This window comes from Thalia democratica, chromosome 8 (genome assembly GCF_965202585.1).
Source record: "Thalia democratica chromosome 8, ktThaDemo2.hap1.1, whole genome shotgun sequence".
NCBI classification, from domain to species: domain Eukaryota; kingdom Metazoa; phylum Chordata; class Thaliacea; order Salpida; family Salpidae; genus Thalia; species Thalia democratica.
Genome location: NC_139172.1, coordinates 23,591,935 through 23,614,502, shown reverse-complemented (window position 1 = coordinate 23,614,502; position 22,568 = coordinate 23,591,935). Strand labels below are relative to the sequence as shown.

Genomic DNA, 22,568 nt, shown 5'->3' with positions numbered 1-22,568 from the left:
ATGCAGCATTATAAAATAGAATGTTTTCTTAATTATATGTTACCTATTGTTTCAACTTTAGTTTTCACCTAGTGTAACTTCAGTAACCCCTTAATTCCCTCTTAGTACTAGAAACGCAGGTTTTTTCTCTGTATTATCTTCTATTAAAAATAAAACACTGACCAGACCATATTTGTTTTCGTTTAAAATAATTATATAAACTAGTTCAATATTAGATATTTTTAAGTATATAGACCTTGATATTTCAGTAAAAAGTTCGATGCATTAGCATCACGCCAGAAACATATTTAAAACCAGTGCTTGTTTTATACTAAGCATTAGTAAACCTATAATCAAAACCTAATTTTCATAGTAAACGTCAACAGCCGGTACTTTCACTTTAATATTAAAACTAGCAGCACAAGTGTACAAGTTGATGTTTAAAAGTTTTTCAGACAAACAACTCGTAACAAAACAAACCTGGTCAGAACTGGTGCTCATTCCGAAAAACCTCTCGCTGTTGATCATCTGCTGCTCGCAGCTGAAGCTCATCGGAACGTCGATCGCTTCTGTCTTGGTCATTTTCAATGTGCTTTTGTGTGTATTGTGCTCGCGTGGGTGCAGCCTCAAAAGCAATCGCCTTCTCCGTTCGCACTCGTCCGCGAGTTTATTTGCGCAGTTGATTTCTTCACTCAACAAAACCTTTCTTTTATCCTTTTTGCTTTTTACGCGTTTCGAAAGCCTTTCTGCTGCGCTGCTGAACGGAGGAAAAAAGCAAATGCAGAATGCAGCTTCTCTCGTTCGCTTTTTTTTTTCTTTTTCGTAAAACACCTTCCTAGTAGTTACAAACTTTTTGAACTGCTTTGCAGCAGATAAAGTTACCCGACGAAAATTACTTTTTACTTCACCCACGTTTCATATAAAACATTTTTGTCTTGCACAACGAGCTACAATAAAACTTTAGAAAAGATAGTTACGTCCTTTTAAAATTGACTTGTAAACACTACTACATTTGAAAACAACATTGCAAGGTTTAAGCATACTCAAGTTTCATGAGTATATTTATTAAATTTTTTAATCACTCTCGTTACTAACTTTATTATTTAAATCTTATAATTCAAACTATATCGGTATTATTTAAATGTTTCGATTTTTTTTAAAACTCTTACGATTTTACTCCGCTTAATAATTAAACTTAGAACTAAAACTTTGTTTAAATAAACATTTAGCCAACTAGACTTGTTGCTATTGATTATTAGTATAAAAAGATAACTTCGGTTTAAACTTTGTCCTTATATATGAAAAAACAATAATAAAACTTTTTTATTCTACATATCCAAAAAGTTTTAACTAAACATGCGTAATAGCGTAATTTCGGATTTATTTTGAAAAGTTTTTAATCAAAGTTGAAGTAGACAAAGCTAATGAGAAATAATTCCAATGTTTTGTATATAGTGGAATCAGACTACCACTTAAGACTAAATTTCATTTTCCACCTGTTTACATCTAACACTACACCTTCCCCATATGTTATTTTCCCACCAGTTTGATTTAGAAAATCTTTTAAAAACTCAGCTAATGAAGTTTAAAGTCTATTCAAATATAAAGGTATATTTTGTCGGAAACATATACGTTTTCTGTAGATTTCTTTCTAGAATCAAAACTTCTAAAAACTTATTTTATAACTGATGTTTGTTCTAGCTATTGTTTATAAATAAACTAGAAGAACAATGCATTTGAAAAACAAAGAAGCATAATTTTTGATCACTTTTTTTTTCTGTTTAAAAGTTTTTAATGTACTGATGTTAGTTTTTCACAGAACATAAAAAATCTTTTTAAGTTTTTCAACACAGCGAGTTTATTGAGTTTGGTATAAGCAATTTTTATGCGGTTAGTTTTCACAGAAACTAAATCTATTCCAGGTACTTTTCTAAATTTAGATAGTTCAAACTTTAAGGAACTGGTTTTTTTATTTACATACAATTTTATAACAAAAGAAAGAAATCTTTACTTTGAACTTTTAATTTTTAAAACTACTTATTAGAAAATACCATTAAAAAATGAGGAAGAATGTAGTAAACTTTTAAAATAGTCATTAACGTGTATGAATTTAAAAAGTTACTTCCGTAAAAAATATAATATGCTTACAAACGTAAAAGAGATTTTTTTGATATGTTTTAGATTTACTATGCAATAAAAATTTTAGTTGCTAAAACTAAATAAATTTTATTCCCAGTTATCAAACTAAACCTTTCTTATTAAATTTTTGATTTTGCTATTTTTTTTTGATTTGTGTTATTTAATAGAATATATAATGCTGATACTAAATTAGTAAAAGTAAATATCATTCTAAAAATTAAGTTACATTGAAAAACTTTTTATTGAAAACTTATACATACCTTTTTGCTTTTTTATTTTTTTTTTATAAAACAATATTTTTGTTCTCTACTTAAATTACTATAAATTGTATAAGCTTATTAAATATTTTTTAAAAAGGCTATAAACCTTAGTGTTTATAGATACTTAGATAATTTTATGAAAGGTTGTGTTTATAACTTTAATCAAGTGGTTTAAATTTAAGACAGTTTACTACCGCCAAAACTATTAAGATAGTTTTAACTCATGTTTTTATTTTTAAAGTCACTGTATGATTATACTGTTTAAACTTCTCTTAAATGAAACTTTATAAAAGTGTATATTTTAGTTTCAACTTTATTTAATTTAATTCTATATCCAAAAAAGTAGAAAACTATCTTGTTAACTCTTAATTTAAAAAAAAATTAGCTTCGCTTTAAACTTTATTTAGTTATATATATTGTATAAGAACAAATGTTTATGTTGTGGTACTAAATAGTAAATTATAAATTATTAGATATTGAATTTAACATTTAATAAATAATAGCCTATTTTGCTTTTTCTATAGTTAATTATTTTTGACAGTAATCTTCAACTTTATCAGGTTAAGTTTTTTAGCTTATCTAATTTGTAAGTTGTTTTGAACATTTTTCTAAAAAAAAGCAAATAAAAGTATAATTTTGAGTTAGTTTATTTTTATACCTCAAAAATTCTTAATAAACTTGATTTCGAATGAATTAATTATATTTTAGTATAATGATTAAATGAAGATTTATAACAGTTCTACAGTAGAATCACTCGGTTTGATAATACAAAAAGCCTAAACTTTAAACTTTTAGAAATTACTCTCAGTTACTTTTTTTCATACCTACTTTCAAATAATAACTGTTAACCTTTTTTAAACTTAAAGTTTTAGACTTTTTATAAAATATTAAAAACAACAAAAATTGTATACATTTTTTCTACTTTTAATCTTTACATTTATACATTTTTAAGTAAACTGGTTGATTTTTTGTGTTTGTTTTTTTTTTCTAAGTTATTTTGTAACTGTTTTCTGTATTTTTTTAACCACTTAGTAAATAATAAAAAAAATATTTGGATTTAACTTTGATGTAAGTGTGCTTTTAATAAGATAAGTAATTCCCAGCTAAACAGTGCATTACCCTTTTGCACTACCAAAACGTTGACAGCTTGTTGCTATTTTTAGACTGTAGTATCACGTTAATTTTATATCAAAAAATAAGTAAAACTTTGAATTTTCTTATACTTTCTATCTAGTTTTTTTTGTTTTTTTTTTCACAATTTATTTTTGCTGTAAGTAAAACTTTTTAAATTTAGATACTAAAGAGGCCCAATCTCAAGTTCCTACAAGATTTTTTCAAAATGATAACTATTATTAATATCTTTGAAGACTTGATAATTTTTCTAAATCATTGAGGCACAGATTCGAAAGTAAAACAGAAGCTTGTTTTCATCTACCAAAAGAGGCTCAAGCCTAACACGTCTTATGCACACAATGTTTAATTTCAAAACCAACATTTTACACACCCAAACACAAGACCTCAACACAAACTCGCGCGTTACGTAAGTCGTATCTTCCATGTTCTTCTAAACAAACACATTAGCATACACGTGGCAAGGCAGGCTGCTCCGTCGGTCCTCGGCGGCAACAATGCAAACACGCTCAAGCGAATCAAGTGCTTCAACGTTTGCTTTTGAAAATCACAATGACTCACTCGCGCACCGTCGGTTTGTACAAAACTACTCGGCACTCTGTATACAATGGTGGTGGTTGTTTGAAATAGTTTTTGGCTCGCAAAAGTCGATTATATAAGTCGACCGTTTAAAATGTTGTTTCGTGAGTCATAGGATCTGCACATTTTTCTGCTATTTTTTACCTATTTTTATGTTCTAGTTATTTTTAGAATTTACCTATTTAATTAGAAAATAAAATAATCCATAAGCTAAAAGTTTTGTTTTAATAGCTTACGTATTTGGCAGTTTTTTACCTGGTAAGTGCATCACTAAAGTTAGTATATTTATTAACCTGTAAAGTTTTATACCAATATTTGGTAACAAATTCATCTTAATTTAAGTTTACATCGCATTGTTAGATAGGCGATGCGTAGCATTTGCAACTGCAATTTATTCATTTACAATTTGACTAAGTTAGATTTTAAACTTTCTAAAAGTTATAGTTACAAAAAGAAATAAAAAATATTTAAAATAGACAGCACCAACAACCAAAATTTAAGCTGAAAACTATACAATAACAGTATTTATATTGAGAAGGTTTAAAGGCAGAAGATTAGACTGTTTTCAATTTAGACAAAATTATTAGAATTCTGAAAATTTAAGTATAAAGTATAACAGTAAATTATTTTATTGTTTATAGCATCGGTCATCACTTCTTTGATTCATTACTCCAAAAAGAGTTATAAAAGTTTATAAAAAATTAAAAATAAGTCTTTAATTCATTTTTCAGAACAAGTTATTTTAATACAACTTATTAAAACTCGGTAAGATTTTATTACACCAAGTTTTTTAAGGCATTAAATAGTTTTTTATAAAAACCATACCGTTTTTGTTTAAGTTTAAGGTAAAGTAATAAAACACTCAGGTAAAAGAATATAGTTAAAATACTAAAATTATAGAATTTTTACTTTTTCTAATTAGTTGTTAAATTCAAAAACTAAAATTAAAAAAAACACTAAGCGAATAGTACATTTTGTTTTCTACAAATAATATGGGTGACTAATAATAACTAAATTACTGTAAAACAGCTTAATATGTTGGTATTAAAATCTAAAATAAATGAAAACATTTCTGATTTTTACTCAAACTTAAAAAAAAAATACTTTGTGATAAAAAACTTTTATGTTACTTTGAGGAAGGAGTTGTATCTTAAATATTTTTTTTTAATTTCCTCACGATATTTCAACTCTCTTTATTAAAAGACTGAAAAGTAGATACAAACTTATGAAGCTATTTTAAAAAGGACTTAATCAAAAAATATATAAAACTTTTTTTTTCTCATTATAAAACATGTCCTACAAAACACATTTTACAAGAATTTCAAATTGTAATGAATATTCTCAAAAACTTTAAAACTGATAAAGGATAGTTTTTAATTTTTTTACTCTAAAATCAAGATAGTATTTCTTATCTAATAATCTTTATAATACAATAATATATAGTTAATCCCAGGAAAAGCTAAACTTCTCTTCATTATTTGTCTAGATCTCTAATTTGTAGGAATTATTTTTATTGAAATAGTATTTGATAATCAAAACTGTATTTGTTAATAATATTTTGTATTTTATAAATTTCCAAAACGAATATGTTTCAGTATAGAATATTACATAGGTGTATAATGTATAATTTAAATAAGAAATAACGTAAAAACAATATTAAAATGTTTATCTTAAAGATTTTATTGTTTATATAAAACAAAAATCAATTTTTACTCCCTAATAAAAAACTAAACATAAATCTCGGGTTTATAAACAAATTTATTTACAAATTTTAACTTAAATTTTTTCTATTTTTAAAATTTCTAAATTTTTGGTTCATTTTTATAAAAGTCCACAGATATTTTAATCGTGTTTTCTTCTCGTTTTTTTAATATAAAAACATTTTTACGGATGAGATAAATAGAATGATTTAAGCATCTAAAGTAGATGTGGGCAACGTACGGCCCGCGGGCCGGATCCGGCCCCCGGAGTCAAAATGACCGGCCCCAAAACCTTTTTAAATTTAAATGGAATCCGGCCCGCGGACAAAATTTATCCGGCCCGCTAGGCATTTTAAAATTTATATGAAAACCTACAAGCCAATGTAAATGCTACAAAATTTGTACAAAAACTTTTTTAAACTATTTTCACAAAATAAACTATAAGAACTTAACCTGAAAACGTTTTAAAAAATGGCTTTTAAATTTTGTAGTTATAAAAACACTCTTTTGTTATAGTACCTTGTTCTGTTTAAAGTCAGTTGAATTAACTCTTTCTTAAATTATCCAAAAAAAATTTTTGCTGAACTAACTTTGATGATCTTACCGATCATAATGATTTTTATAAAAAATGACATGTAAAAAATTGATGTCTTTTTCAGATGTGTATTGAGTTGTTCTATAAATGCTAAGAAAAGTAGTTTTTTAAAACATTGACACTTACTTTAAGTAAAGCTGCTTAACTTTACATTTTAGTAGAATATTCCAAGTTGAGACTACAGTTTGCACTCTTTTCTGCTATTGATATTTTATTTAAGGAATTTTTGATTAATTAAATGGTTAAGTTTAATGATGACCAACTGATGTCAATATTTCAAAACAATATCTCATTAACTTAAAGTATGATTTGTTTAGGAAATTTATTTGTGTATGTTTGTAATAACAATTTACAATCTAACAAAAATTTGAATGAATCTTTATAAGTTTTTTAAATTAAAATATAGTAGTTTAGTATTGCAATGTTAGTTAATTTCTGAATAATATTATTAATGTAGCCTCGAGCCAAGGATTACCAAAATTAGACAATTTCGAAAAGATAAAAAAATTTATGTTTTAGTCTGAAATCTTAGGCTCAAGTAACTCATAGTAAGTAAATTATTGTTTTTATAAAACTAACTAATGTTATTTCGGTCCAGAGTTGTAATAAATATAGAATTATGAATACTTAATAGAAATTGACTTAAAATTTTATACTTGACAACCTTGGTAATTAATAAATTGATTCAAAATTTAAAACAACAGATCAATTAGCATCCAGCCGGATCCAAGTCTTTTGAAATTAGTTCTTTTCGGATACAAAATCTTGTCAAAAATTAGTATTTAGCCGGATCTTGATAACATTTTTGAATAAAGATCCGGATCTAAAAAAACATCCAACTGAATCCGGTAGATGATTTACTCAAAATGCTCCGGCCCGCTGAGGACTAATTCTTTTTGGATCTGGCCCGTCAATTATTTACGTTGCCCACCCCTAATCTAAAGCAAGCTATTTTCTTATTTTTTATTTAATTTTCTTTTGTTACATATAAAAGTTTTGGCATGTTTCAGATATGATTAGCATCAAAGTTACAAGAGTTTAATATAACTATCAAAATTTTACCGTCTGTAGACTAGGTTGCACCAGAAGTTTAAAATATAAGAAACTTATAAGAAACGTAGGAGATACAGATAAATAAAATGTTTTTTAATGAAGGACTTTCAAATATAAACAAGGTAATATAAGTAAAAAAGTTAAAGTTAATTTCTTAGCCATTTATTGGCGTAAAACATGACAAATATATAAATATAAGAATTATATTATTAATTCCCATATAAAACATTAAATTCAAGACTCAGATTTAATTTTTAAGCTAGTAAAGATTACATTTAAAAATAAAAAAATGCAAATTTCAGAACAATGCAGAACGACCATCTAATAAAATGACGTCATGGAAATAATGACATGAATCATACAAGCTTGCAACAGATGATGTCATCCACTGGTCATGGAAATTTTCGCTTCTGCAAATGACCAATTACTTATCGCTGTAACGGATGACTTTGCAAAAAAGAGTCAAGGTGCAAAGAATTGCAGAATTTTCTGTTAAAACTTCTCTTTAGAGTTCTGTCTTACAAAAAAAATCTAAAAACGTTTTTATTTTTTGCATATGTAACTTTTATAAAAACCGTTTAAGTTAAAAAGCCGCTAAACTTAAAAAAAGAAGTACAATGACTATCATGTAGTTTATTGACATGACAAAATTTTGCATTTTGAAGTTGTCTACTATCTAAAACTCTAAGTTTAAGAAATTTAAAACATCATGAACATACTTAAAAAGTATACAAACTTATATAGGGTATTTAAAATAGCTAAAAGGCAATATTAACTATAACTTTTTGATAGAAACAGAGTTAGAAGTACGCTTTCTAATATATATAGTCAGTACAATGCTAACTTTAACTTTCCCAACATTTCTAACAAAACATAACTTTTATAATTTAGTTTTATGTATATAGCAACTAAAAAGTTGAGTTTGTTTTATTTTAAATGCTGTAGCGTTAATCAAAAAAAGCTTTACTTATAACATCTTAGAAAATTTTTTTAAATATACTTTAAAAAAAGCACCAAGTTGTGTTTCCAATAACATTTTATGGTTTTATTGAATTGTTTAAACTAAAAGTGTAAAATGGTTTTTTAGTGTCAGTTTTTACAAAAATTTACATAAAATAGTTGTGTAAAAATAAAAACTATTCACATAAAACAGTATGCGCTGAGAACTTAGAATTTAGTTATAATTAAATAGAATTCAAATTTTTAATTAATTTTACTTATTTTTAAACCATAATTGGAATACTTGTACTACGCAACTTAATTTAACAGTTACTCCGGTCTTTTTAACTCTTACTTAAAACAGTACCTTAGCTAAATCAAAAGAAATAGGAAAGAATGTTAAATTAAAAAGCATTAAATATCTTTAAACTTTTCGTTAATTTTTTACTGTAGTTTTTAAGTTAAACTGCCTAAAGTTTATATATTTTATAATTTAGCTATATTAATGCTTAAAAAGCTTGAAGTCTTTTATGACTAAATAAATAAATGAATAAATAAATAAGGAAAGATGTTGTAAGGCTTTATTATTATAGTCTAATATATTTAGCTGTAGCCAACTTGTTTGAAATAAGCATTTAAAAGTTATAATCTTTTAACAGCTATAAGCTCTTTGATTACATTGGTAAAAGTTTTAGTTAAAACTTAAAAAAGAAATGAAGTATAAATAAACAAATAGTAAAACTGAAATATCGTGAAAAAAAAAATTCAGTTTATTATATTATAGGTCTCACATTACAAGTTTTAAACCTATCTAAGCAATTCTATACACAGCTTCGTAATGATTATTTACCAGACAATTTTTTGACAAAGAGTTATGCATAAGTTTTATTATTAAGTTTACTAAAATTTGTATAGAATAGTATATTTCATATAAAAAATAGTCTTAATTAAGTTTACCCGAAGAAGCATAAGCTTAAAAAGAGAAAAAAAAAACTTTGTATACAAATCAATATATGTATACACAAAAAACTTTATTAAAAAAATCGATTCTTAACTATATTTACTCAGAGTTATACAAAATTCCTGGTTTCGTAAAAAAGAATTGCTTAGGATAAGCATTATAATTTTTTACAAGAATATATCTTAAAAATCTAAACTTATTTGCTGTTTTTCTTAATTTTTATTTAACAGATACCAACTTATCACCTTTTTATAGTTATTGTTGAGTATATCAGTTTCAATTAACTATTATCTATAAAAATACTATAACCTGTTTTACAAAAGAGTAAACTTTTGATAAAACGCGAGTTTCAAATTTGTTAACTAAGAAAAATAATATCACAAGCAAGAACAATGTTTACTTTTTACTGCAAAGGTAGAATCTTAGAATAAGTTAGGCTAAGAAAATTAAAAAAAGTATAAATTTACTTTAACTAATAAGTACAGTATTTACACTGTACATAAAAACTTTAATATAATTTAATTTTTGCTTGTTCACCAACTAGAGGACAAATATAAAACACTATTATTTTTTATTATATTTTTTCTAAATAAAGCAATTTAATAAATAACTACAATAAGTGAAATTTATTTATATAAAAATTAAAAAATCTTATGAGTTACTCGATATATTGCCACATTTTTATACATATTGTTTACTTTTACAACACTTTGCACACAATGTTAAATTTTATAAGGAGTTCATTAAGACTTCTTGAAAAAAAACTTTAAAAGAAGACGATATTTTAAAAATAAAGATATCAAACTTTTTAAGAATCGGATTGCATATAATTTTAAATGTTAAATGATACAGAAAGCAGACTACAAACAAAGAAGAAACCATGCTAAACTACAGCTTAACTTTTTTTTTCATAATATAACAAAACTCTACAAAATTAAAACTAATTCTATAATAAGTCAGTAAATGAAACACGAAGTTTCTAAAAATGTTTACTACTAAAATATAAATGTAGTTTTTAAAAAAATACTGAAACTTGTTGGTTGTATTTTAATATAAGAAAGGGTAAGTTAAAGCTAAAATGAATTAGTATTATAAATTAAATCTGTGGAAAAGTTTATCAGTTACTAATACTAACGTACATGGTTTATTTATAGTTAATACTGTAACATAGTCTACAATTAAAACGAAGTAAATAATTATTTTAAGTTATACAAATTAAATCGCAATTTTCTTCATTTTCAATTTTAACTGCTGTTGAAAGTATACTTAAACTTGTTATTTGAAATACTTTTTTTGACACTTAAGTATTATTATTTTAATTTATAGCTTAAAGTGCTTATTTTTTATGTACTTACAGTACTTTTAATTTGAAATAAAGTAGAATAAGTTTTTTAATAATAAAAAACTATCTAAGTAACGCTAAATGTACTTACAAAAACTAATTAAACTTTTAAGTTACGCAGTAAATGTTTATACAAAAAAGTTTAGGTTTTAAACAAAAGTATGTAGTTAGTTAGTGGTTTTAAATAGATAAGTTTAAAACTGCTAAGTAATAACTCTAACAATTTTATTATGTATATAATAATCAAAACAGTGAAAAAAATTATAAAAATTTATAACTACGACAGCCTAAAGCAGGGTTTCCCAAACTTTTTTTCAAATTGCCGCCTTTATAGAAATTAAAAAGACTATGGCACCCCTCCAACACGACTACTCAAAAAGCTATTATCAAAAAACGCCTAAGACTTTTTACTTTTTGCTCTTCATCTGCAACTCAAGAATATATAGTGTAAGTTTCAAAATTTTTGAACTCTCCCCTCCCCCCTTCCAACCCTTAACTAATTATCGCCCCCGAATTAATAAAATCGCCCCCAGAAGGGTGGAACCGCCCACTTTGGGAAACCCTGGCCTAAAGTTAAAAATATTTTACAAGCATTTATGTTTTACTTTTTTTTTGCGTTTATGTTTTTATGATAAAAATTCATATTTATAAAAAACAATAATTTTTTTTTTACCCTAAATCATTTATATTCAAATGTGTCTTTTTTGAATAGGAGAACGCTAAAATAAAACATTAGAAAGTAAAAGTTTAATATCATCTATCGTAGCAAATTTAAAACTTTAATCAATTTGTTTTGGTAATTTTACTGAAAAAAGCTTTAGTGTCAAAAAAGTCTATGTTGTATACTTTCCTAAAGTGTTAACGGTAAGCCTAGAAAAAAAAAGTCTATAAAGCTCCCGAAATTCACATAATAAGAGATCTACTTATTAAAAAAAATGTAACTTAAATCTTAAGTGAAAAATTTCATTTGATGTTTTTATTATAAACATCGTTTGTTGACATTATATTATGTAACAATGGTAAACTAAATTTTGGTTAAAATTTTTTTCTAAAAAACTACTTACAGTATTTTCACAAAAAAATTTTCGGTTGGAAAGTTTTCTATATCAGAGAAGTATTAAAAAATATAAGTACAAACATTACTTTGAAAATAATAGTACTGTATTAGAAAGACTAAGAACATAATAAAGTTGATAGTTTAGTTTTAAAAGTATCATTGACAACATCGTCAGTTTTGAGAAACACATTTAGCTTATAGCAGGTTACCCAAAGTGGGCCAAGTGGCCCCCTTGGGAGCCATGAGTAGCATAGGGGCCAAAGGTAGGCATGATCATTTAAGGAGCCACAGGGGGGCCATGAGGTCATAACTTGAAATTTACACTATATATTCTGGAGTTGCTAATGAAGAGTAAAAAAAAGGTCTTAGAAATTTTTAACGATACTTTTTTGAGTAATTTTGTTGTCATGTTAGAAGGGCATAGCTTTTTAATTTATTTTAAAGGGGAAATTTCAAAAAAAATTTTGGACCCTGGCTTAAAATATTAATAGTTATTTTGCTAAAATATTTTTTTTCTAGGTTTCCTTTAGTATTTATGGCTGATTATAAAGTAAAGAAAACGTTACCGAAATTGTACTACTTAAGGACCAAAGTTGTTTGTTATCTACATTAAAAACATATTCATTTTGTTTTCAAAAGTGTTAACTATTACAGCTCGTATATATTCTAAAACTGTAATTGTTTTCTTGAATAATGTTGAACTTACTTCAACTTTGCAGACCCTAAATTTGTATAGGTAGCATTTTAAAGAAATATGTGTTAACTACAACAAATTAAGAACATATTATTAAACCTACATAACCATAATTTAATAAAAACTTTTGTTTAAGACTTTTATCTGACACAGTCAATACCTGTGACACATGCTTGCGGCTTAGTGGTCGAACTAAAACTTATAAAGTGAACGTTTTATTATTTTTTTTAAGTTATAATTAGTTTTAATTAATTTGTGTTTAACAAATTTTTCGTCGATAAACATATCGCACTTGGTGTAAACAAAGCAGAGTTTTTTGTCATTGCAAACACCAAATTACTTTTTTATCAAAGAGAAATTTTGTTGCCTTATTGCATTAATATTGTTTTTTATAGAAATATATAAACTTTTTTATAAAATCTTTTTAGAAAGGAGTATCTTGAATTTATGCTTAAGTTTACAATAGTAAACAAACATACTTTATTGCTCGGAACAAAAATATTTTCTACATAAAACTTAAGTTAATTTTATAGGGTATATTTACATAAATGTATTTTTTCTATTCACCAGACAATATTCTTAGAGCTCACTGTATAATGTAACAAAAAAGTTGCAAATTATTTGATAAAAAAGCTTGTAAAATTAGACTTAATAAAGTTTGATAAACTGTAAGCATAACAGTTGTACTTCTTAGACTACTAAGTACAACAATTTGTATCAAAGAATTGAAAATTTAAGAATTAAATTATACTTTTACTCATCGTATTGAAGATTGCCTTACAGAAAAAATTAAGAACGACATGTTTGAATTAACTAAAATTAACGGTTAGTTTTGAAAATCGATGGGCATTATAAATTGATTAATCGTTGGAAAACTTATACGACACGCACAGCTTAGGAAGCATTCAGGAAGCAATAGAGAAAAGTGTATTTTTTTAATTTTGAACTTATGAATAAAAACTAAGCAGTTTGAATTTTATTTTGCTTTTTACTGTTTAAGAAGAAATATGTTGCTTGTGTATATTGTAAAAAAAAAGACACAATGGAATTGTTACAAATTTACTTTGATGTTTTTTGTTTATTTATAAAGCTGTAAATTTAAAATATAAACTAAAATATACAATGTAAAATTTAAGTATAAACTTCTAAATGTCGTAAATTAAGAATCGCATAATGTTTTAATAATAGTCACCTAGAGTTTCTAAATTGTTTAAAAATTTAAGTATCGGAGAGAAAAATCTTTAAACATTAAATAGTTATGTGTAAAGTTTTGAACAAAAGTAGTACTAAAGCACAAACTTAGCAAAACAGTGTACTTTAATCACTATTTTTTTACAGTTAAAATTTTTTAAATTGCAAACGTGTAAGGTTAAAAGCTTTAATAAGTATTTTTCGTAGATTTTTATCTTTGCCTTAGCTACAAGTGTAATTTAAACTTTAAAAAAAAGTTATATCTATAAACTAATCAAGCTGTTTTTATAAAGTTAAATATATGTCAATCAAGTAGCATCATTGTATCTATTATTTTTGTGGTATATTGTCAGGCATCAGAACAAAAGCCAATTACACAGATGACACTTAATGAGTAAAATTACGACAACGGTTTAATATTAAACAGACACTTACATTTATAACTTATAAATACAGTAACCTACCACTTGAGTACGCATTTCTTGAGTACGCAGTGCAGGTTGAGTACAAACTAATAGCCAAAAAAATTGTGTTTAAAATGCAATCATTTGTTTTACATTAAACTTGAAAAAGTTATCTGAAAGTATTAATACAAAAACATCATGTCTAAAACTAAATTTTCTTGTATCAAATTCAAATAAAACGATAAAATAATACAAGCGAATACATTTGAATACCCCATCATTAAAACTTGAAAATAGAAAAATAGTTAGAAAATTTATATTTAAGTTTTTATAAACGAAAATAATTAACAGTGCAAATGATATCTATTTAGAACTAGATGTCCTTGAAAACATGATTAGTGTAGCTTATCGTTTGGCAGACACTTTTTCTTGATCGCAAGCTCTGTAAAAAATGTTTTAAACGTTTAAAAAGGCTAAATTGTAGCTTTAAATATTTGTTTTTACAAACAGCTACTTGCGATTTTCTGTTGAAGACAGTTCTCTTCCTAGTAGAGTTGAGAAATGTTTTGAAAAGACAACTTTAAGCAAATTTTAGTTAAGACTAGCCTTGATCAAACACTATATTTAGAGAAGCAAATTTTTTTTTAATCAAAAAGAAATATTAATTTCTCCTGAACGTTTTAGAAAACGTACATTAATAATACACAAATTAGAAACAAAAACTTTAAAAATATAAAAACCTTCTGTCTACTAGATTTGAATATTCACAGAAATTCTTTTCAATTCTTTTTTTTTGTGCTGGGAGTAACTGCACTATTTATGAACTTACTAGTTATTTGAAATCAAAAACATGCATGAACCTTAAACCAAAAGATTGATTTAAAATGCATTTGTTTTTACATCCACAAGTGTATTCTTTAGCCTTCTCTTTTTATAACTTAATCAAGGTTATAATAGTTAAAAAAAACTGTTTAAACATTCCATATATACTTTTGTTTAATGTTTCTGTAAAATTAAAATGATGATTTTATAAAACTACAAACTTTAAGGACTTTCTAAAGTTTTAATTTAAAATAAAAAGTAACGAATAACTTTATTTAAAATTTTGCATGAAAATAACATAGTATTGTAATTAAAAAAAAAACAATACTTTTGCTTATAAACTTTGTTTTATACGTTTTAAAAAGTAAAAAATATATTAGTTAAGTACTAATAATATGTTAATTTATAGCATACAACTTTTCAATAAACATTACTAAAAACTGTATTAATCATAACCGTTTAAACATTTTAAAAGAGTTAACAAAAAACGATTTACTGTACAACATTAACATAGAGTATATAAACATTTGTTATAGCTACAAAAGCAAAAAATAAACAACTTTTTGTTTTATTTGCAAATAACTTTTCAGCATACAAAAGTTAATCTTAAACTATAAAATTACTTATAAAAATTTAATGTTGAAGCAAGTCAGTAAAAAACCGATTTCACTAGAATTATTTTAAGCTAACTTAGCTGCTGTTAGTTTAATTTTTACCGGCTTGAAACAATTTGTGATGATGAATTTGTAGCAAATGAAAATGACTTTTCTTCTAAAAAACAAATTTTAAACTTTTCAAACCTGAGAATAAAACTCGTCTTCGAGTAATATATAAAACTAAAACTTACAGACTTGCGTCTGTATATTCTGATCAAAAATAAAAAAATGTTCCTAACCTGAAGATGAAAATTTTGCTGAAAAGAGAGTGAAAATAATGACACTACTAGTAAGTATATTAAAGACCATAAAGAAAAGGGAAGCCTGAAACTTTAATTAATGATTAAATTTAAATTTTGTCGCTGTGACTTGATTTTAAAATTTAAGAAGCAGTTAATTTGAATGATGTCGAAAACTATTTTTAAATTATCAATTATAAACTAAGTCACGTTGATTTCTTTATGTAGTTATTGGTTTAATCAAAAACAGCAATGCACTTTATCGAAGTAGTTTCTAAAAAAATATTACTTTTGTATCTTTCAACAAACAGTTTCTTGCTACTTTTTATGTATTTTAACGGTTATTTATTATATGCTAAAAAAAAAAGGTTAGTAAAAGTGTGTTGTCTTGTTATCTTCATTAGTATAATCTTTTAAAGGCTGTTATTTAGATTATTTCTGACAATAAGTACAAGGTTACTGCTACAAATTTTCACCAAGATGTGTACCTAGTAACAATATAATTAAATATGAAATTAATTATTTCAATTTTTTTTTTAATTGACTATAAAAGGTTTTAAATAAGACATAGTACAATTTACAGTGATAAAAAGGCACCCTATTAATGCTTTGACTTTTTTTTGCCGAGTAAGAAACCTTATTGATAGTTGCTAGTTGTAAAACTGTTTAACTGTTACAACTTATTGAAGTTAATTACCTGTTTGTGATAAATGTTTTCAATGTTAGTAACGAAAACTATGAACTAATAAAAACTTCTTTCAAACCATTCATTTACATATGCTTATTTTTTCTTCAAAAATAGCAAAAAGTAACTATTTGGTCATTTATGCACGCTACCCTGTTAAGTTGTCTACTAAACACACAATCCGTGTTTCTTAATTGCTACTAATTATCAGCAGTTTTCAACAATACAAAAAATTTTAACAATTAATGTACAAATTTTCGAGCATCAGTGTTAACTTAGTTATAAATTATATTAACTTAGTTATAAACTTATAACTTTTAAAAAATTGAGGTTCAAATATTTTAAATGTTCTGTTTTATCAGGTTTTACTTATTAACTTATTATTAGATAGTTTTATTTTTAAACAGAAGAAAAGACATCTACTTATTACGTATTTGATTTTGAAACAATTTAATATATTGTTTTAACTACTTGTATATTAATTAATTTTTCTCCACTATAACAATAAATTTTTTATGCTTATAAAAAAAATTATAAAGTTTTGATTATTTATTAAATATTGATTATAAATAACACATGTTACAATTTCCTTTTACTTTCTAAATTACTACAAACTACCTGAAATTTTTTTATCTAATCAAAAGCTCATTTGGCAAACTTAGTTTTGCATAAAGAGCTTGTCAGTGCTTAAAATTAAGTTTTATAATTCAAATAGTTTTTTTAAAATTAGCTATTTACAATCTTAAGTATGTATATAAAGTAATAAAAAAACTACTTTAAACGTGTTTTGACTCGTAGCTTTATTAGTAAAATCTCCCTCAAAGTAAAATAAAACTTCGTGCATAAAGCATCAATTCCAAAGCAATTGTAAAGTAGTACCTGTTTTATATGGGTAGGTGTCAAATTTGCACAAGGGGATTTAACTGCAAAAAGATACTTTTGCACGAAGACACTTTTGTAGGAGTAGACAATTTTGCACGGAGACATTTTTGCACGAGTTGAATTTTATTCTTTTTTTAAGTTTAAATTTTCTTTTTTTACTACCACTGTTACTCCTAACCCTTACTCTCAGTTGGTAGCATTTTTTTCATTTTGTTTTTTTATTAATTTTCTTCTGTTTTTCTGATTTTTTTAAATATAGTTTTGTTTCTGATTTTTTTTTATTCTCGTGCAAAAATTACCCTCCGTTTATTATAATAATACGTTTATTTTAATCCTAAATCCTCATATTAAGTAAATCAGCTCATTAAAAGTGATGGTGAATTCTTCTAAAAGTATTATAAAAACAAACTGTAAGTTAGGTTTGTAAATTTTGACTACACACTATTGAATTAATATAAAAACATATTTAAATAATTTTCAAGTTCTTTGCGGTTACAGTTTATTACAGTAAACAATTACTAAAGATTGGTTAAGATAAAAAGTAAGCAATAAAAATAAATACAATATTTTTAACAAAACATAATTTCATAATTTGAAATAGTATCATTTAACAAGATTGTCATATTTTTATTGTTCACACCTTCATTAAAAAAACCTTAAGCTTTGATTTTTTTTTTTTGCTTGGTAGGTAAAAAAAGCATGAATTATTTGTTTACAAGATCTCGAAAGCATTCAAAAAAGGTCATAAAATACCAAATAATTTTTATATAATTATACTTATTTTGTAATATTTGTGTAACTTTGTCGTAAAAGTGTAAAAATGAGTATGAAAGAAAACTCTTAAAGTAAACTTTATTTGAGTTAAATGAGCTATAATCGATGTATTTGCAATACTTAAAGTACCCAAGAAGTACCGATAAATTACTAAAAAGAAAAGTAAAAAGAAAAGTTTCCACTTAAACTAAAAAGAAAAGTATAAAGAAAAGTTTGCACTTAAACTAAAAAGAAAAATTTCGACTCGCAAAAATACAAACAAACTTAAAACAAAAGTCCATCGAGCGCGTGGATAGTCTTCAAGACGTGGCCCGCCAAAAAAAGCGCGAAAACCGGCAAGTTTACGCGGGAACGGTCAGATTTCGAGCACTTGCTGCAATCCTCATCCGGGGTTCTACACAAAACCTTAAACTTTTCAAGATCACATGCTAAGTTTATGATATTCCCACTATTTAAAAAAGCGCATTCAAAATCAGTCGCAGAATAAATAGGATAGCCATCTCGAAACTTAAAAGTCATCTTGTTGTCGTCAACCAACGTTCCGTCAGTGAAAACGAAGGGGTTGTCGGTGGACGAGGCATTCTTTTTTCTGTCCCTCACGGTTATTCCCAGAATTATTGGTTTAGTATTTTTAAAGTCTTGCCATCGGTGCTTGAAGACTGCCACAATTGCTTTTTTGGCATTGTAACTGTGAAAAAAAAAAATTCATTATTATTTAATTATAAATTCAAGTTTTTATTGTTGTTTAAGTAGAACTATGTTGTTTCATTTTTATTTGTTTATGAGTAAACTTAAACTCAGCGCATGAATGTTTAAGATCTAAACTCTTTAAGTCCTAGTTCTTTTAAGTATGCTTGCAGCCAACCTGTTTTCGAGGTCGCGAGACGCCACTTGGCCCTTCACCGGCTTACACGCGTCGTTGGCCGTTGAATGTGAATCGTAGTGGATCTCCGTTTCGCTCACCGTATACTTGAAGCACTCTGTAGGGAGAAAATTATAAGTGAATATATTGATTTTTGAATGATTTAAGAGTAGCTCATTTCACTGTGTGTCATTGTTTACATTGAATATAAGTGTTTAGTTTAACATATATTTATGTTTAGTTATGTTATACGTTTAGTTTAGTATTTCGTATCAGATTTTTTACTGTCAACAAAGTACTTAGACACAAGGAGTTTTTTTCATGAAAAATCCTTTAAACTAATAAACTGCCCAATTCGGGGATGCAACTACAATACGTCAGATCAACCAGTGGTTTAGTTTGCAGGCTTCTTGACAATTAGGATCATGAAAAGAATTCTGGGGCATCAAATGCTTTTGTAGTGCTAAATGCATTTCAACTAATACGAGAGTTTTCCGGGGGATCAGCCAAGAAACGTGGCTGGCCTTCATTCGCAGATGGAGGCATTCAAACTGGATCGAACATAAGCAGCCAAAATGCAACCACACAGCTTTTTAAACGCGTGCATGACAAACTTGGAGATCTTATGTTGGCAAATGATCTTAGGCTAATGGCAATGTCAGAAGAAAATGTGGCTAAATTGATGGAGTCAAGTGCGGTCATAAAAGTTGAAATTGGGGTAAAAAGAACAGAACTTACGAGCTTGCATTGAGACCAATACGAACCATTTAGATATTTGTTATCCGTATTCGTTGCAAAGCAGAAAGTTGTAGTTTAACAGCAGTCAGTGAGTGTGAATGTGAAAAAAGAATGTATCAGATTATAAAGAAGAAGCAATAAAAGACGTGATGCTTGCAGGTGTAGGTGACGATGATGTTAGAAGAGAAGTTCTTAAACCGGAGATATCTTGTCTAGATTTTATTCGAATAATTTCCTTTATTGAAATGGGTGGGTATGTAACGGAGAACTCACGTACTGTATCGGCAGTATCTTCTATTCAACGTCAAAAAAATCAAAACAATAGATTTCTTATGAAAAGTTGGAAAATCAAGTATAATCCTCAAAAGTTTCAGTTCTGCCGGAACTCACTTTATTTTGCAGGATTTAGTATTTCAAATGAACGCATAGAGCCTTTGTCAAAGTACTTGGACTCCATTCGGAAATTCCCAACTCCAAATTCTGCCACAGATACACGGAGCTGGTTTGGCCTAATAAATTAAATTAAGTCTCAAACAATGCCAAACTCCGTAAATTTTTGGCACCTTTTAGAGATTTTCTCAGTCCAAAATGTGGTATGAAAAATTAAACCAAGCATTTATTAAATCAAAAGACATGATTATTGATGCAATAAGAAGCGGTGAACAAATTTTTGATCCTGGGAACTGACATGTCTAAGACCTGACTGGTTAAAGCAAGACTTGGAATACTTTTTTATGCAAAAACACTGCAATTGCAATAGCCAGTTACCAGAATGCTACATCACTGGTTGTAAGGTGACACTTGCAGGTTTAAGGGTTTTAAATGGAGCAAAAAAGAATTTATAAAGCAATTGAAGGAGAATCGCTTGCCATTATGTTGTTGTTATAGCAAACAAAGTATTTCATAAAGGACTGCAAAGATGTTGTTGTTACGGATCATAAGCTACTAGTAATCTAGAAACAAAATTTACAACATGTGCATATTTAGACTGAAACATCGCATATTTTCATGGCTCTTTGAAGTACAATATATGCTTGATAAGACAATTTCAGCTCAAAATAAATATATCTTTCTTTGTTGAGTTTATTCACAAACTAATACAAGAATGATAAAGTCTGTAATACAAAACATAACTAAAATTAGATAAATACTTCTACATCTCCCCCCCAGATTTTATCTACTAAGGAGAAAAAAATATAAATTTACCTAGCAAAACAAACTTTTTTTAAAACAATTTGTTACAACTTAAACACTTTTTTCAGGTCTAAAATTCAACGAAGTTAAACTCAAAAAGGCAAAAACATTTCAAAAATTACGATTAACTTAGTTCACTAATAAATGATTTGTTAAAACAAACTACAACTTAAACAAACAAACTGTAACAAAAAATTTGAGACTTAATCTTTACTATTCTTCACTCAGTTGCTGAATACAAGCATTTAAAAACTTAATTGCTTCACCGATTTGAACTTTTCAGCTTTGAAGAACGAAACCACACGTCATTCATCTAACCACCTTGAAACTTTACTTATTTTGCTGATAAACATCTTTATCATATTTTCGACTTTAAACAAAGTAGAAGGTGCATTACTGATAGCATTAAACACTGACGAAATACTGCTACACTTATTTTCCAAATACTCGATACCAACCAACAGTTCGAGTTTTTGAAAGTCAATCTCTGCGTCCTCATCCAGGATCACTTTGAACAGATGGCTGTTAGACTAGTCTGCTGCAAAGTCAACTACAAACTTTAGGACGTCACCATTAGACTAAACTCATTCATTAGACCATAAAACAATAATTTAGTGAACATTCCAACTTGACAATAAATGAATAAAAGCAACATCAGTGTTACGAAACTTTTGAAAAGCATCGTAAAGTCTTACACGGAAACGCTGCAAATAATCCGATAATTTCACACACTCATCCCGGACACATTGTTGTTCGCAGTAAACTTTGGCGATCTGTTTGCTTTTCTGTAGAAAATATAAGTCAAGAAAATATTGATCAAAGCAAATCCGAGCCATTCCAGTTCAACATCAATTTTGAAGAAAACCATTAGTACAGAGGGAAATTACACAATGCTTATTCAAAAAGCATCTTCCTTCTATAAAAACACAGAACATTAAAACTTTTCTTGACATATTTTCCTCAACCTAACAGAAAAAACAAAATTTTACAGTGGTATGTTTGCTTTTCTCAGATAAGGGATATTGCTTAGAGATTTGCAAACAGAAGGGGTAAATCTTCTTAGAAACTTAAGATTTTGAACAGTTAAGCGACCTGATCCATCAACCTTGACAACACATTGATGGCAGTCCTTCACTTCCACCACCACTCCACTATTCCCCCACTTGCTAGGAAAGTTACCTGTTTGATTTAGTATCACGACATGATCAACGCAATTCAGTGGTGGCAACGATTTTGTGTTCTCACTTATATTTTCCAGAGACTTAACAAAACAAATATTGAGAGATTCTTCCTTTTTATTCCAAGCGTCACGCCACACTTTTGAGATCTGCGGGTTATTGTAAGTCATAACACTCTTTCTGACGTAAGGTAATGACTTCTTTAAATTTCGTCGCGATCTAGTGTGTAAAAGTACGTTTTTCTGTCCCTGTACCTCCTTTTTCTTCTTCGCGTTTTTCCGCTCGAACATATTTATTCTACGACCTCGGCTGCAAAAGCCATCAAAGTTTTGTGTATACAATCCACCAACTAGAAGTGTATTGGACTCATCAGCATAGTTTTGATGACTTTGATAAACTTTTTTACGGGACTTTACCCAGAATTGTTTACAGGCAAAACACTCAATATACCTCATATCTTTACTGCTCCAAACAAATTTATCAGCTAATTTATTACATATTCCACAATTTATTT

The 22,568-nt window shown here is 26.9% G+C and overlaps 1 protein-coding gene across 1 annotated transcript in view; it reads right to left on the bottom strand.

The window, feature by feature from the left end:
- LOC145843038 (uncharacterized) overlaps positions 1–22,344 on the bottom strand; it is a 28,104-nt gene extending 5,760 nt beyond the window's left edge. The window contains exons 1-6 of the mRNA XM_082950507.1: positions 21,982–22,344; positions 21,505–21,661; positions 20,129–20,191; positions 18,948–19,062; positions 18,621–18,770; positions 460–814 (exon numbers count right to left, since the gene is read on the bottom strand). Coding sequence (XP_082806633.1) covers positions 460–814; positions 18,621–18,770; positions 18,948–19,062; positions 20,129–20,191; positions 21,505–21,661; positions 21,982–22,344 — 1,203 coding nt within the window. The remainder of the gene's footprint in view (positions 1–459; positions 815–18,620; positions 18,771–18,947; positions 19,063–20,128; positions 20,192–21,504; positions 21,662–21,981) is intronic.
- Positions 22,345–22,568: the final 224 nt, after the last annotated feature.